Genomic DNA, 12,572 nt, shown 5'->3' with positions numbered 1-12,572 from the left:
TTAACGTCTCTGCTTTGTGTTTGGCCCTAGCTTCGATTGCTCTTGTTTCCGTTTACCTGCACCCATTTCTGCGTTCACAACGTCAGCACCGTCTGGTTCTACCTACACATACCAAGTAATACAACATAGTTTACCACGAAATATTAAGTATTACCAAAACAATGGATATTACTCTTCAAACTTCAATACCTCTTTACTTCTAAGCAGGTACGGAGATCGGGCTACAAGCTGCTCCGCCTCATTCATCTCCGGCTCTTTCTGCTCCGGCTCTTTCTGCTCCGCCTCCTTCTGCTCCGCCTCCTTCTGCTCCGCTTCCTTCTGCTCCGCTTCCTTCTGCTCTGCTTCCTTCTGCTCCGGCTCCTTCTGCTCCGGCTCCTTCTGCTTCTTCTTCGGCTTCTGCTTTGGCTGATTCTTCTTCGACTGTTTCTGCTTCCTCGCTTTCTCAGTTTTCACCAGACTTTCAAGTTTCTCTCCAGCTTGATCATGTTCATGTTCTACATCATTTCGAAAAACTTCTCCTCCCTCATCTCCTGATCCTTCCCTTTCTCTTCTTGTCTCTTTTACATATTGTTCTACAGAGCAGAGTCTTGTATCAAAGCCATCCATTCGGGCACTGATTCGGAGAAACTGAGCGTCCATACTCTTCTGCAAGCTCTGAAGCTGTTCCACAATTCCAAGAGGCGCCACCTTCTCCGTCCCAACATTATTCTTAGCCGCTACAGGATGGTTTACCCACTCCTTATTATCTCGGGCATCAACATCGATCTTGCATATCTCTTTCCAGAATTTCGACTTCTTTTCCTCAACTAAATGCCTCGTCCAATTTTCAGGAACGATATCACCGATATCTTCCTCTTCATTCCTCTCCATGACTCTAGCAAGCATAATTACCTCATCCTCGGATGGTTGCAATATACTCTCGATGACCCTAGTGTTACCCAGTGTTTCATAGAGTTTTGACAAAGGGAAACCTTTTAGTGTGAATGGTTGGAACTTCTGCCTGCACTTCCGGGGACAATCCCTCCCTGCTCCTCTAACATCTTCTCTGTATTTGTTCTTCAAACATGGGATGGCCTCAAAGGCTAGCAATTACACATAAACCCAACAAATTACACTTACGCTCATAGTATTACATAGTTACAAATTATTTATAATGTGACATACCTCCAAGGGAGTAACAAAGCTTAGAAATGTCCACGCATCTGTTCCGAAGACCCCATTGAAATGCCTCATTGTGTGCTCAATCTCCTTCATATTTACATCGAATGAATACCTACCCCAAGGAAACCTTTTACAAGCCTCGAGATCATCCACAATCCTCAGGAATAAGGGGTCAACAGATGATGCTCCCTTACCGGTTTTCGTTTTCCCACTTATTATAGAGGATAAGAAGTAGACGACACACATCTTCAACCGATCAGGATTAACTAGTCCTCGCATCGACTCTAGCTTTTTCTCAACAGCAGCAAGGGAGGGGACGGTTTCTTGGAAATATCTATTCTTAAACGAAGAACTTCCTATGCTCTCATAGTCCTCTTGGTATGGGAGACAGTTTAATCCACACAAAATGGCATGCTCTCTAAGGGAATAGCGAATTGGTACGTCATTCACTACAAACCAAGCTTCCCTCTTCTTATTTGTGTTTGCTGTCCGTAGAAGAAGCAACCACATTCCCATCATCTTGTGTGTTGTGTCCTCATGCATGGCCCTATGCATATGCCAAAAGTGCTTGAACTGTGGGTGTTCTGTAAACCATAACAGCTCATGTGGTTCAAGGTCTAGGGACTCCAATTTCGTAACAGCTTTGTGGATATAACATCTTGTTCCCAGCTTTATTGCATTACGATACTGACTGGGCTCGAAGAACATTCTCACGGGTGGCAATGGCTGATTCTCCTCCTCCTCAGCCTCAGCCTCAGTTCCCCTCCACAACACTATCTGATTATTACCCGTCTCTGATTCGGCAACTCCTTCTACCATTTTCTCCTGCGACGATTCGGAATCTGAGTACAGTTCTGGTCAAGCATATCTAAACACTCTTTCGTTGCCTAAGTCCATGACTCCTATTTTGTAATTGCCAACCGAATAGAGAACATATAAATCGAATTTTGGATTCTACACAAAACCGAGTTGAAATCTACAAAGCAATCTAGATAGAAATTAGAAATCAGAGGATGAAGACGAACGAACCTGATATAGCGAGGCGTTGAGTTAAAACAAGCAGCAGCAAATCACTCGTAGTTGTCCCAGAGAATACTAGGCGAAGACGACGACGACGTGAGGACGATTTCAAAATTTGAATTTTTTTTTCTCACACTTACCACAAATTGTCTCCAATTTTTGATCCAAAACCCGATTTCTTCGGATTCAACCCGAAATGACAGACTGGATGTGGATCTTCGTGGTTGGGTTAGTAGATATGAAACTTTAGTAAGGACCTGCCAGTATTTGACTGTTTCTCCCTTTTTCTTGCTTTAAAATAAATCGAAAACAAATTAGATATTATGAGGAGGAGATTTGAGAATTTCTATAATGCGGAAGGAGTACGCGAGATTATCTCTCCGATTCTTCAACAAATAACCCTTTTTCAATTATTTTTAATCTTAAATTAACCTTAACAACCCTTCTAAAACTCAGCGATAGAGGTGGTTTAAAGTGTGTTTTTCTGATGAAACAGATAAGGATGCCCTGCATCAATTATCGATGTGGGACAAACATCAAAAGATAATTAAAAATTTATTAACATTATTTTTTTTCACTTAACATTATTTTTTTTATTGATGGTATATTTGTATTATTTTTAAATAATATTTTAAAAAATAATTATATCAATTATTCTGAGTGATATTCATTCATATTTTTGTATCATTTTTCATTAAGTGATATAAATTAATAAAAGTTTATATCATGTATTATTGAATAGATGTTAAATTAGCTAATTGTAAAATCAGTTACAAAACTTATGTTAAATTACATATTTTTATATCAATTATTAATAAATGATTCAAAATAATATAATTTACTTTTATAATACAATTTAAGTGATTTAATACAGTGAACGGTTTATGATGTGTGACACTATCGAGCAACAGATTTAAAATGCTTTTGATTTTGGTCATGTTTTTCAAACTAACCTGTTTTTGGCAAACTAGCCAATTATAGAGTTAGATTATTTATGTATCTCCACCGCCAAAATCTACATGCACCGCTAATAAAAGGATAAAAAGAAATGTAAAAAGTCTTAAGATAATATTTTCTTTGGCATGTTTATTGTTGATTTAAATAGAGACATATATACTATCTCGGAAACGTTGAATTGGGCTTTGCGACTAAGGTTATTACTGTTCTCAGTCAATGGATTGTTTCTCTTGGGTTTAGTAGTTTTTAAAGCTTAATGTAGGTGTGATACCGCGTCAGATTTTAGTGACGTTATCCACTCTCGTAAATGGCCAGTTTTGAGTTTAATAGTTTTTATCATCGATGGAATAAGTAAAAAACTTTGTCCAAAAAAAAAATTTTTAGATGCAGAATAACTTCAGGGAAATGATCTCCAGTCATTATATAAATACTAGGTGAAGACCCGCGTGTACACACAGGTTTATATATTATTTAAATTTTTTAAATTGTATGTAATATAATAAAATAAATTTTGTATATATTTAGTGTTTAGGAGTTAAGTTTTAATTGGTAAGAAATATACTTTAACAAATATAACCTAATTCAAGATAGATGATTGGTTATTCGATGAGTGACAAAATGTTTTTACTATTTAGAGTAATGTGATTTGTTATAACTTTTTCTTCTATTTTCTGAGTATTTCTGTTTATTCACTCTTTTTGTAAACTTTCCACATAGTTTTTTTTTACTCTTTTTTACTTAAAATTTTTAAATGTAAAACACTTTTCGTTTACTTTAGTTATAATTATAAGATCCTAAATTCTTTAATTATTTGTTTCTTAAAAAAATCAAATATATACATAAAAACTTCTTATACATCCTAGAGGAGAGAGCAATATCCTTCGTTCTCTCATTCTTTTTGTTAGCCATCTCCTTAGTATATTATCTGTAAATTTTGACTCTCTCTTTGCCCTTTACTTCTTATATTTTTCTCTTTACACAAATTTTTAAAAATACAGCAAAAAAATAATAATGAGAATGGAAATAACGAAGTACCTTATTAATAGCTGGTACTTTTCTCTCTTAATTTTCCTAGAAGCAATTTTTCCATTGACCACATAATCTTCACCACATATGTATAAACCCAAGAACCTCTTTGTATCCTTCTGATTTTGTGCATTGAACTACACAGAAACTACCATTGGTGTGGTGATATCATCGCCTTCTACTCTGTTATTCCTGGAAAAAAAGATGGAACAACCTTTAATTTAATACGCATTGCTGTCTACTTTGGGGCAGTCTTTACAAACGATAAAAGAGTGAAATCTTAACAACTTGAGTGTCAAGTAACAGATAACATTAGCATTGTCTCCTCTAAACAACAATGGAACTCTGCATCCTTGATTTTTTTGCCTAAAGAGCCACCAGTACTCTTGTGGAAATCAGAAACATGTCAACTTTGAGCATCTCCGCCTGGTTTTAAATCACAATCTTCACACTTTCAATAAGCGCAGCATCAGTCTTATTGATGCAGTTGAGTTCAGATTCAAAAACCATTAGCCCAAGTTTTCTCAAAATGACGTCTTATGATTCTATAGTTCCATTACCATATGCTATCTGGTAAGAAAACTTGCATGATTTTAAAATATTTTCAAGGTTTTGGTCACACATTTCCATTTTCTTGACATCTTTTCATTTGTTGGGATAATTTCTGTAGAAGTAGAAAACTTAGGTACTGAAAATTGGCATATAACAAACTCAAATCAATGACTTTAAACGAAGAAACATTTGAATTAAAAAACATATAAAAATTCCAAACCCTACAATTATAAAATTCTTCTAGAAAGACTATACAATACATGAAAATATAGTAAGATAACTGTAAATTTTAATTGTATTAAAATTTGTTCCCAAAATGGTTACTTACATAGTTACATCTGTGATTGTAGTTGTAACATTTTCAGTTTTAAAAATATAAAAGGTTTATCAATCATTCCAACTGGTTATGTTTAAAAATAATCATATAATTAGCCAAAAAAAATTTTAATAAAGCTTTAAATAGTTTATTTCTGATTCTCTATTTTAGTTCGTAAATAAATTTTTAGTTAGTAAATAACTCACATCTCTATTTTGTTAAGAGATTATAATTATAAAGATAGTAAATAATTCACAGCAAATTAATCATCTCAGTTTTACTATTTCATTAGATGAAGTTTACTATCTTTGTAAAAACTATCACCGTAATAATCAAATTTAAAAACTATCACCATGATAACCATTTTGTTCCATCTTTCCAACTTCTAGGAATAAGATTAATGAGATAATAATGAGTGCTATTAACCAAAAATGAATATTTCTTTCTTTTTTTTATTTCTGGGATTAGTAAAAAAAAATATTGATGTAAATATTTTTTTCATAATAAATTCAAAGGTGATGTGTCATAAGGAGAAGAGTTGATGTGTCAAGTTTGTGAGACACATCCCATTTTTTATATAATATATATTTTCGATATATGTATATATATATATATATATTTTTTTTTTTAAATCGATACATTAGATTAAATTTCATATTTGACCAGGAAAATGTATTATAAACTAATTTTGGGGTCATTTTCGCATAAATGGCTACTCGGATACACCAACTTATATTATAAGAGGATTAGATTATCTATAAGATTATTTGATGGACCTGGTGGATTAGGTGCACGTGGTTGTTATTATAACATTAAAACGCATGACTCACGCCACTGTGAATATACTTACTTTTTTGTTTATGATAATGAGTATGAATACACAATCATACATATATACATCAAAGATAAATAAAATATAACACGCCAACTACAAAATCCAAGGCGGGTTATGCGTGCCAACGTCGATAATGCGTGTCATGACTAATATATTTTTGCATATAATAACTTATATGATTTATATAACATGTTTTATCTTTCTCAATAGTATATATCATAATTTAGAGCAGTATTTATCATTTCTTATAATGGACAGATCGACCCTTAACATGTGCCAACTTGTTTCTAATTTTGTTAATATCATGATAACAATGTAGGACATATAAACCAAATGATTAGGATTATAAGTATATTATCATAAACATAAGACCGATTTTTAAGCAAACATCATCACATTTTATGAGATTCCGCTCACTTCTTTCTTTCCAAAAATTAGACAAGCCGGCTATAAAATTCATGAAACTCCGATCTCGTTTTTTATCTGGATTGACTATCAACAACTCTGAACGCCTCAACCGTTCCTCCCAGTGATCCTAACGTCCTCTCTCTAGGCATGTGAGCCCAACGTCCTCTCTCTAGACCCGTTGGCCCAACATCCTCTTTTCTAAGTCCGTTGGCCCACCATTGTCCGACGGTCTGTACGTTAGTCCGAAAGGCTCATAAAATTTGTCTATTGTCCCTGCAATCACCACGTAATTTTTTTTTCGTGCTTTGTCATCACTCACACGGTACCGCAGATTATTTTCTGGTAGATCATCCATCCTAAAATTGCTCCCAGCTTAAGTACGCTTAACTCTGGAGTTCTCTCAAAACCAGTGCCCGAAAAGATAAGTGCAATTTAATGACATATGTAGCTAAATCAATTCTTATAAACCTTTTCTCATATACTAGAAACCAGGATGTTACAATTTTCCCCGACTTTCAAGAAATTTGTCCTCGAATTCTCCTTAACTTTAGGACATCCCAAGACGCCATGCGGGTCAGAGCCGGTTGGCTAACCGTGGTTCTGATACCAATTGTAAGACTCCGCTTCCTTCTTTCCTTCTGGGAACCAGACGGACTGGCTCTTAAATCCACGAGACCCCAATTCTGTCTTTCATCTGGATTGGCTATTAACTTTGAACGCCCCCAACCGTCCCTACCAATAAGTCCAAGACCTTCTTTAGGCCTGTGGGCCCAATGTTCTCTCTATACGGCCGTTGGCCCAACGTCCTCTCTAGGCCCGTTGGCCCACCACTGTCCGACGGTCGGGAGTCGTTGGTCCGGAAAGCTCGTAAGACTTGTTTACTGTCCCTGTAATCATCATGTGATCTTTTTCCCGTGCTTTGTCCTCACTTACACGGTACCGCATAATACTTCCCGGTAGGTCACCCATCCTGAAATTGTTCCCAGCTTAAGCACGCTTAACTCTGGAGTTCTCTTAAGACTAGTGTCTGAAAAGATAAGTGCACTTTGATGACATAAGTAGTCAAATCAATTCTTATAAGTCTTTTTACATATACTATAAATCGGGATGTTACAATTCTCCCAGACTTTCAAGAAATTTGTCTTCGAATTCTTTCTAACTCAACTACGTCCCAAGACGCCACCCGGGTCAGAGCCGGTTGGCTAACCTTGCTCTGATACCAATTGTAAGACTCCGCTCCTTTATTTCCTCCAAAACTAGACGGGCCGGCTATCAAATCCATGAGATTCTGATCCCGTCTTTCATCTGGATTGGCTATCAACAACTCTGAACGCTCCAACCACTCCTCCCAGTGAGTCCAACGTTCTCTCTTTAGGTTTGTGGGTCCAATGTTCTCTCTCTAGCCCGTTGGTCCAACGTCCTCTTTTCTGGGCCCGTTGGCCCACCACTGTCTGATAGTCAGTGCGTTAGCCCGGGAGGCTTGTAAGACTTATTTACTGTCCCTGCAATTATCAAATGAATTTTTCTGTACTTCGCGGACCACTTGCCGGTAGGCCACCAATCCTAAAATTGCTCTCAGTTTAAGTTTAAACACACTTAATTATGGAATTCTCTCAAAACTAGTGTCCGAAAAGATAAATGCACTTTAATTTTACAAGTAATCAAATCAATTCTTATAAATCTTTCTATATAAACTAAAAATCGGGATGTTACATATTTGGTTGGTTAGTTTGTTAAGAAAGAAAATGCATTACAGAAGAGAAAAAAAATATAAAATAAGTGAATAAAATAGTAGATAAAGGACCGATGGCAAACGTGATATTAAAATGTTTTGTGTGGCCTACAGCATCATCATAAGTTTATTATGATCATATAAACTAAATAGTGTATGTATATTATATAAGAAATTAAACTATAATATATCTACTTATTACGCAGGGCAACAACCTAACATTCTTGGTCCTTACCACAAGAAACACGTTTTCTATTGCAAAAAAAAAAAAAAACAAACAAATTGACAGGGTTTGGAGAAATATAAAAACCAGCGGGTAAATTGAAACCCCTGGAGACTACATCCCGAAAAGGAGAAGCGGCGAGCAACACATTTCTAGACATTATAAACTGAAAAAAAAAAGTCGAAACTTTAAAATGAACCAGAGCCAAAACCGCTTAAATATTTTTAAAAGTGAATGGTTTTAAAATATTTAGAAAATATATTTTTTGTTTTCTTGCAAAGATGAGGTCTATTTACCCATTTCTTACTATTACATAAAGTAGGTGTCAAATAATTATATTTTCAAGCATAATTTTGGTCACAAAATTTTCCAACTAAAAACAATATATTCTGAGATTAGTCAGATTCAATTTAAACCAGAATAAAGCACATAGTACACCGAGAATAAAAAATAAAACTCTCTTTGTTCTGTCTCATTTGACTTGTATAGTTTTATTCTAAAAGTAAAAATTTACGAAATTGAATACTCTTTTGGAAAGCAAAATTCTATCTTTAGTTCTCCAAAGACTATCCAAAAAAAATTTCCAACCTTTTTGCATCACTAGTTGATTATTGACGACAACAAAATAAGTTTAATTTATTCGATTATATATTTATTGAAATAATTGTAAATGTTTTTAAGTTATTCAACATTATTTACTTTGTTTTAGAGGGGTTTATTTCGGTTGACTTTTATTTGCGCCGATTCATTCTCTTAATTATGCTATAAATTGATAATTTGTCTATGAGCAAAAGGAACATGATGAACATATGCTTTGGTTTGTAACTTTTTTAGAGTATAAATGCCACTTGTTTATTCATCGACGTGTATTGCATTTTTGGTAGCTTTTCTTTCACGATATGTTTTCCTTAAATCCCAACCCCCTTATAATATTATATCAATTTTCTACTACTACTTTTTGTTGCAAGAAAAAAAAATTCCACTACAAGATAACTATTTAGCCGAGTCATCTAATACTGATTAAACTGGTTACCTTTTTTTTGTCAACGACTTGTGACTTTGTTATTTGTAACTAAAGAAAATTAAAAGATAAGTTATATGTTAGCTGTGTCGAACCTATGATGGAATCATATGGTTTATAAGGAAGCCCGATAAGTAGTTAATTTATCCATCCATAAAAAAAATATTTGATATCTGAATCCAGAAAAATAAAATAATATAGTTAAACTTTATACAAAAAGAAACAAATCATTTGAAATACAACAATTTCTAAGGAGAATAATACTCCAAATCACAGAACTTAATTATACTAGGATATCGAGTTTGAGAATGAAAATGTACCCATCGAGGTTAGAGATAGGCTTTCCACTCGTGATAGATTCCAGAGTTGTGGTTACAAGGCCAAATATTTACTTGCTTTGTAACCATTCACCGTAATCTCGATCACATCTGTTCTTTTGTTGCACTTTTGCAACTCAAATATATATTTTATTTTTCACTCACCCAATGTTGATATCTCCCTTGTCTTTCGATGTCATCGTTATCTGGATCAGATATGCTTCCACCTAGGGGCGGATCTATCTTGTCCAAGGAGGTGGCAGCTATACCACCACTCAAACTTTTCTTTATTAGTATCTTGTTTAATAAAAATAAATTATACCACCATAAAAAATTAAAATATTACTCTCACATAATTTTTTTTAGTTTAAACCAAAAAAACCAATCTTTCAGTATTTTATCCCAAAAATTATTTAGATCTGCCACTGCTTCCACCAGCCCTAAGTTAAAGCTTTTCTACTTCGGTTTAATTTCTCTTTTTCTCTTTAATTTTTGTAAGAGCTTATGATAAGTAATCCAAAATGATATTCATGTTGGGAGTTTTCAAAACAGAGATAAATAATTATTCAGAAGAAAAAGGAAAAATGTATCGACCAGGATCGCATTTCTTATCCCGAATGTGACTATATATTTAAATAATTAATTATATGTTTTTCACATTTCTTGTCTTTGATCAAACTTTGCTAGTTTAATCCAATTGTTTAACAAGAGAAAAGAGGATATTTAAATATTTTGCGCCAGAAAATGTGATACCGCATTTTACACTTGTGCAAATTTTTTTTATCATCTGAAATCTTTTTGATTATATTAGAAAAACTATTACAAAAATAATATTTCAACTGATAATCTATTCGTTCCACTTGAATCCACGCAGCTTGGAACCACAACGAACGATTTTCTTTGCACCAAATTAAAAATTTCTTTATAAACTTGTTTTTATTAATAATCTGTAGAAATCGCAACTTTCGGGGATTGAAACTATGATTGAAACCCAAACCTCTGGGTGTGAAAGCATTAATGAACTTTTAATCAACCACTAAATTAAGAAATTTTTACACTCTTGCTATTTTAAATTCTAGTTTATTGTTCCACAATATATATATATATATATTTTCTACTATCCTTACTTTAATGCCACGTCACAAATGTTAAAAACATGTTGACAAATCATAAAGACCAATAATAAAACTAAGCTTTCTTTAAAAGAAAAAGAAGATAATGTCAAAATATGACTCCACGTATGTCTATCTCTCTCTTTTTTTTCTCTCTATATAGTTATGTCTATTGTCTATTTGGTTGGTATAAATATAAGAGTATATATCCATTTCCTTCAATTTCTATGTGACAATAGTTATAAAATATTGGTCTACATTGTTTATATGTTCACATAGTTAGCAAATCTGGCTCGGATATGTAGGTCCAACGCGTCTAGTATTTATCCACTCAGATTTTCTTCAATCTTGTAAAATAAAAACGAGCTCCACGTTTCCATATAACAAAAAATGAAATTACCACTTTAACAACAACCCCATTTTATGTTTATTTGTTTGAAATATACGAAAATAACTTACGGAGTTGCCTGTTCTTGTATCTTTAGCCGGAAAATATAATGAATTCAATGTTATATATTCATTCGACAATTGTCGACTAGGACAAATAAAGATTAGATCGATGAACTAATTTTTGTGGTAAATATGGAAATTGGAAGACTGATTTTGTTTATTTCCACTATAGTTTTTAATAGTGGTTGGTCAGTCTAAATGTATTTAATAACAGAACAACTCAGTTTTTTTTTCATAGATTTTGGGAAAAAAAATAGATAGTAGTGAGATTATAAGGTAAATATTTATTTTGAGAATAGAATTGGTAGAATTACCCAATTACATATACAGTAAAAACTCTATAAATTAATAATATTAGAATTTTAGTATTTTATTAATTTATAAAATTATTAATTTATAGATTTTAAATTTATTTATTTTTATTTTTTATAAATTTTTAAAAAGATTTTTTAGAGATTATTTTTAAAAAAAAATTCTAAAATTAAAAAAAAATTACAAGAAAATTTTAATTTAAAATAAATAAATAAAATCACTGAACTCATATTTTAGTAGATTATCTCATTTATATATTTATATCAGATTTTTAATGCTAATTATTAATTTATGATATTATTGAGATCATATATTTACGTAGAAATTTTGTTAAAATTATTATCTTATTCAATTATATCATATTTGAACAATCTAACTCGAAATTATAAAAATTATTAATTTATAGTGTTTATTAATTTATCAAATATTAATTTATAAACTTTTTTACTGTATAGTGTATTATCAATTCAAATTTAGAAAAAAAAAACTCTAGTCACTTCAAATTATCTTATAAATAGAAAAAATGGAAAATATAATTATCTTACAAATGGAAAAAATGGAAAGTTAACTTTCCTAATTTGGCTATTTAATATAGCTATACATTGACAAAAACAAGGTAAAGGAAGAAAGTAAATGTATTAGTCCGAATTAGTAGTATTTGAGCTTAGTTTTAGACATTGGAACTTGGGACACCTCGAATAACCCTAACAACTTGGAGAGATAAATACACATTAAGAGGCTGTCAATTTCTCTGTATATTAAAAACCTAATTTTTTTTAACCAAATAAAATAAAATATAAAACTAAAATTTAATATGTTAATGCCTAGTAAATGTACTGTCCACCCCACCTAACACTTTGTTTGGTGTATCGGTCAAAATTATTTATAAAAAAAAAATAAACGGGAAACCGATAAATCAAGTTTTCGAAGAGAAAAATACAAACGCCAAATCAGACAACGTCGTCGTCTAGTCCACGTAGAGTAGACTTCTCATCTTTTTGACCGGTAATAACCGGTAAACTCAAATTCTGCTCTCCCTCTTTTTTACCAGACCCGTTGAAAAACTCTGTTTAAAGTCCCGTTCCGTTCCGTTCTTCCGTCTATATAAATAAGCAGCTTCTGCACTCAAT

The 12,572-nt window shown here is 32.7% G+C and overlaps 1 protein-coding gene across 1 annotated transcript; it reads right to left on the bottom strand.

Moving 5' to 3' along the window:
• On the bottom strand, positions 1-1,980 carry LOC112086117 (uncharacterized protein At3g43530-like). The gene is made up of 3 exons (XM_024154892.1): positions 1,165-1,980; positions 190-1,056; positions 1-102 (listed from the first exon to the last, which is right to left on the bottom strand). Exons 1-3 carry the CDS (start codon positions 1,978-1,980, stop codon positions 1-3), a joined length of 1,785 nt encoding a protein of 594 aa, XP_024010660.1.
• Positions 1,981-12,572: the final 10,592 nt, after the last annotated feature.

This window comes from Eutrema salsugineum, unplaced genomic scaffold (assembly GCF_000478725.1).
Source record: "Eutrema salsugineum unplaced genomic scaffold, Eutsalg1_0 scaffold_23, whole genome shotgun sequence".
In the NCBI taxonomy this organism is placed as follows: Eukaryota; Viridiplantae; Streptophyta; class Magnoliopsida; order Brassicales; family Brassicaceae; genus Eutrema; species Eutrema salsugineum.
This window is presented reverse-complemented; position numbering and strand designations above follow the sequence as displayed.

Bases quoted from the DNA above. Each gene is read 5' to 3' on its own strand.
- LOC112086117 (XM_024154892.1), bottom strand. From the start codon at position 1,980: ATGGTAGAAGGAGTTGCCGAATCAGAGACGGGTAATAATCAGATAGTG. The intron at 1,057-1,164 runs GTATGTCACATT...CCATGTTTGAAG, and splicing joins GCTTTGTTACTCCCTTGGAG to AACAAATACAGAGAAGATGT. The intron at 103-189 runs GTATTGAAGTTT...TGGTATGTGTAG, and splicing joins ACCTGCTTAGAAGTAAAGAG to GTAGAACCAGACGGTGCTGA.